The sequence below is a fragment of the Triticum urartu genome, chromosome 4A (assembly GCF_056163025.1).
Source record: "Triticum urartu cultivar PI428250 chromosome 4A, HENAU_Tu73, whole genome shotgun sequence".
NCBI classification, from domain to species: Eukaryota; Viridiplantae; Streptophyta; class Magnoliopsida; order Poales; family Poaceae; genus Triticum; species Triticum urartu.
The window spans coordinates 611,612,843-611,617,633 of NC_141876.1; the positions used below are offsets into that span (position 1 = coordinate 611,612,843).

The 4,791-nt window shown below is 43.3% G+C and overlaps 1 protein-coding gene across 1 annotated transcript; it reads right to left on the reverse strand.

Annotated features, from left to right (window-relative positions):
* Positions 1-2,614: 2,614 nt before the first annotated feature.
* LOC147977336 (uncharacterized) lies at positions 2,615-4,018 on the reverse strand. The gene is made up of 2 exons (XM_087521130.1): positions 3,814-4,018; positions 2,615-3,594 (listed from the first exon to the last, which is right to left on the reverse strand). Exons 1-2 carry the CDS (start codon positions 4,016-4,018, stop codon positions 2,615-2,617), a joined length of 1,185 nt encoding a protein of 394 aa, XP_087377256.1.
* Between the last annotated feature and the right edge of the window lie 773 nt (positions 4,019-4,791).

Below are 4,791 nucleotides of genomic sequence, written 5' to 3' on the forward strand. Positions count from 1 at the left end.
TTGCTTAGAACGATGGTAGCTTAAATAAGATGATCCCTCGCAATAATTTCAAGAAAGTGTTCCCCCTAACTGTGCACCGTTGCGAAGGTTCGTTGTTTTGAAGCACCATGTGATGATCGGGTGTGATAGATTCTAACGTTCGAATACAACGGGTGTAAGCCAGATTTACACACGCAATACACTTAGGTTGACTTGACGAGCCTAGCATGTACAGACATGGCCTCAGAACACGGAAGACCGAAAGGTCGAGCATGAGTCGTATAGAAGATACGATCAACATGAAGATGTTCATCGATGTTGACTAGTCCGTCTCACGTGATGATCGGACATGGCCTAGTTGACTCGGATCATGTTTCACTTAGATGACTAGAGGGATGTCTATCTGAGTGGGAGTTCATTAAATAATTTGATTAGATGAATTTAATTATCATGAACATAGCCTAAATTGTCTTTGCAAATATGTTGTAGATAAATAGCTCACGTTGTAGCTCCCCGTTTCAATACGTTCCTAGAGAAAGACCAAGTTGAAAGATATTGTAAGCAATGATGCGGACTGGGTCCGTAGTCTGAGGAGTGTCCTCACTGCCACACACAAGGCTTACGTCTTTGATGCACCGCTCGATGTGCAAACCCCTACAACATCGTCTGTGGATGTTGTGAACAGCTGACAGACACATCCTGATGACTACTTGATAGTTTAGTGCACCATACTTTACGGCTTAGAATCGGGATTCCAATGATGTTTTGAACGCCATAAGACATATGAGATGTTCCAAGAGCTGAAATTGGGATTTCAGGCTCATGCCTGTGTTGAGAGGTATGAGACCTCTGACAAGTTCTTTTGCCAGCAAGATGGAGGAGAATACCTCAGCTAGTGAGCATGTGCTCAAAATGTCTGGGTGCTACAATCACTTAAATCAAGTGGGAGTTAAACTTCCAGATAAGATAGTTATTGATAGAGTTCTCTAGCCACTATCACCAAGCTGCTAGATCTTCATGATGAACTATGACATGCAAGGGATGGAGTTGATCCCGGAGCTGTTCGCGGTGCTTAAGACCGCAAAAGGTAGAAATCAAGAAGAAGCATCAAGTGTTGATGGTTTAACAAGACCACTGGTTTCAAGAAGGGCAAGGGCTAGAAGGGAAACTTCATGGATGGCAAACCAGTTGCCGCTCCAGTGAAGGAACCCAAGGTTGAACCCAAACTCGAGACTAAGTGCTTCTATTGTAAGGGGAACGATCACTGGTAGCGGAATTACCCCAAATGCATAGTAGATAAGTAGGCTGACAACTTCAACAAAGTATATACGTGTTATTAATGTGTACCTCACTAGTACTCCTGGTAGCACCTGGGTATTGGATACCGGTTCAGTTGCTATTATTGGTGACTTGAAGCAAAAGCTACGGACTAAACGGAGATTGGCTAAGGGCGAGGTGACAATGTGTGTTGGAAGTGTTTCCAAAGTTGATGAGATCACCATCGCATGCTCCATCTGCCTTCGGGATTAGTATTGAACCTAGATAAATATTATCAGGTGTCTACGTTGAGCATGAATATGATTAGATCATGTTCATTGCAAAACGGTTATTCATTTAAGTTAGAGAATAATGGCTATTCTGTTTACATGAATAATACCTTTCATGGTCATGCACCCTATGTGAATGGTTCATTGAATCTCGGTCGTGGTAATACACATGTTCACGCCAAAAGATGTAGAGTTAATAATGATAGTACCACTTTCTTGTGGCACTGCCGCTTGGGTCATATTGGCGTAAGATGCATGAAGAAACTCCATGTTGATGGATGTTTGGAGTCACTTGATTTTGAATCGCTTGACACATGTGAGCTATGCCTCATGGGCAGGATGACTAAGACCCCGTTTTCAGGTAAAATAAAACGGGCAAGTGACTTGTTGGAAATCATACATGCTGATACGTGTGATCCAATGAGAATTGAAGCGTGCAATGGATATCGCTATTTTCTCATCTTCACTGACGATTTGAGTAGATATAGGTATATTTATTTAATGAAGCACAAGTCTAAAACGTTTGAAAAGTTCAAGCGATTTCAGAGTGAAGTTAAGAACCATCATAACAAAAAGATCTGATGAAGCACAGACTAGCGAGATGCTAATTTGTGCGTGTAGATGGCCGGATCTTTCACGACGATGCTTGATCAACAGTTCGTCCCCCTGTTCCTCCTCGCAACCTTCAAGATAATTTTCACCCGCGTACGAAAATACACGAATAAAAATAATGACCCCCTTGGATCAGCACGTAGGCGTCGATGTGATGATCAACCCTTCGTCACTAGTAAATTTCCACGATGGGAAAATCACAGATAATACACAAGATATGGCCGCCCGTAACTCGGACGTTTTTTTTGTATATCTCATACTCAAAAGAAAACTCAAAAACTAATCTGCATACAATGGCCGTAGCCTGACGATTTAAATAGCCAACTCCCGTGACCCTTCCGCAAGAAAAATATCTAACGCTAGATGTCGCCGAATAAGTCGTGCTTGACTTGACTACGAAATAAAATAAAGATCCTAACAAACTAATTAAGCGGGAGCTACTATCTAGGAAAGCTTCTAATAAAATAATCTAATTATCAATCATGCACGCATGCATGCCTCTTTTCAGATTGCATGTGATCATGCACTCCTTGTTTGATGGCAATTAAAATTGCATCGATCTTGATCCATCCGGGTGGAGTTCTAAACGTGGGTTGTACCTCTTCTGGTTCTGGTTCCTGATCGGCATTCGACCTGGGCCTTTGATTGTATACACACACTTTATGCCTTTCAAATACAGGAGCAATTCTAGGTCCAAAAAGTTGACGTAAAACACCATCTTTTCCTCGATGAAACTCAGCCGCATGCACAATATTATTTTCCACGACTTTTCCATGACTTAATTTCTTAAGGGGCTCAGCATCTTTAATGTCAACAATCGATGGTGCCATGTGTGTATCATTCTCCCTCCCTTCAAGCGAAACCGTCCTCGGTTTCGAGTCTATTTTTGGTACAGCCTTCCTCTCTGGAACTTGCATCTCTATGGTTATTGCGTTTTCTCCCATTGGTTTCAGCACATGCTTCCTTCCATCATGCATGAACGTGTATGTGTTGGATCTTCCAGCATGGACTGCATCATGATCAAACTGCCATGGTCTTCCTAATAGCAACTGGCACGCATCCATCGGCACAACATCACAATCCACCTTGTCAACATAATCTCCAACAGCAAATGTCACATGTACCTTGTGTGTAATTTTTAATTTCCCAGAGTTATATAGCCACTCCACGTGGTGTGGTTGAGGGTGTCGCCACATAGACAAACCCAATTCTTGCACAAGGTCTTTGCTAATGGCGTTGGTAAAACTGCCACCATCAATTATCATATTACATGCACGGTCCTTGATCTTGCATTGTGTCTTAAAAACACTCCATCGCTGGCCTTTTGCATCATCGTCTTGTACCTTCTGTACCAAAAGATTCAGCCCCTCAGTCGGTGCATCGACTTCTTTCTTTCTTTCTTCCTGTTGCTCTCTTCTTTTTAGCAAACAGTTTTTCCAGTCTGCGCTGAACACATCTGATGGCATGGGAATAAAATAGATTTGTTGGCCCTTCCATGATACAGAGTAACTATTTTTCTTGGAATTCCGAACAGCCCCAACACGTTTGCACCATTGGTTCCCAAGTAGCAGATGACACGACACCATGGGCACAGGACAAACGTGAAAAAATTCCGCACAACAATATTTCCCCAAAGTAAAAATTATCAAAATCTGGTGCGTAATTTGGATTTCACCTTCGAACCACTTCACCGTGTATGGTCTTTCAAGAGGTGTCATCTTCAGCTTCAATTTTTCCACCACCTCAATGCTCACCATATTGACCGCAGTACTTTCATCGATTGTCAGATTGACACGTCGTTCGTTCACAACGCAACGAGTGTGAAAAAGAATGACCTCACCAATGCCTTCCTCCTCCATCAATATGTTCCTGCTCAACATGTTGATGCTCGCCTCTGCAGACGATATTGCAAATTGAATCGCCGTGACTAACCTTAGCTCTGAATACCACTTGATGAAGCACAGACTAGCGAGATGCTAATTTGTGCGTGTAGATGGCCCGATCTTTCACGGCGATGCTTGATCAATAGTTCGTCCCTTGTTCCTCCTCGCAACCTTCAAGATAATTTTCACCCGCGTACGGAAATACACGAATAAAAATAATGACCCCCTTGGATCAGCACGTAGGCGTCGATGTGATGATCAACCCTCCGTCACTAGTAAATTTCCACGATAGGAAAATCACAGATAATACACAAGATATGGCCGCCCATAACTCGGACGTTTTTCTGTATATCTCATACTCAAAAGAAAACTCAAAAACTAATCTGCATACAACGGCCGTAGCCTGACGATTTAAATAGCCAACTCCCGTGACCCTTCCGCAAGAAAAATATCTAACGCTAGATGTGTTGGGGAACGTAGCAGAAATTCAAAATTTTCCTACGTGTCACCAAGATCAATCTATGGAGTCATCTAGCAACGAGGGAGGAGTGGATCTACATACCCTTGTAGATCGCGCGCGGAAGCGTTCAAGAGAACGGGGTTGATGGAGTCGTACTCGTCGTGATCCAAATCACCGATGATCCTAGCGCCGAACGGACGGCACCTCCGCGTTCAACACACGTACGGAGAAGCGACGTCTCCTCCTTCTTGATCCAGCAAGGGGGAAGGAGAGGTTGATGGAGATCCAGCAGCACGACGGCGTGGTGGTG

Bases quoted from the DNA above. Each gene is read 5' to 3' on its own strand.
- LOC147977336 (XM_087521130.1), bottom strand. From the start codon at position 4,018: ATGTTGAGCAGGAACATATTGATGGAGGAGGAAGGCATTGGTGAGGTC. The intron at 3,595-3,813 runs GTGAAATCCAAA...CCATGCCATCAG, and splicing joins CACGGTGAAGTGGTTCGAAG to ATGTGTTCAGCGCAGACTGG.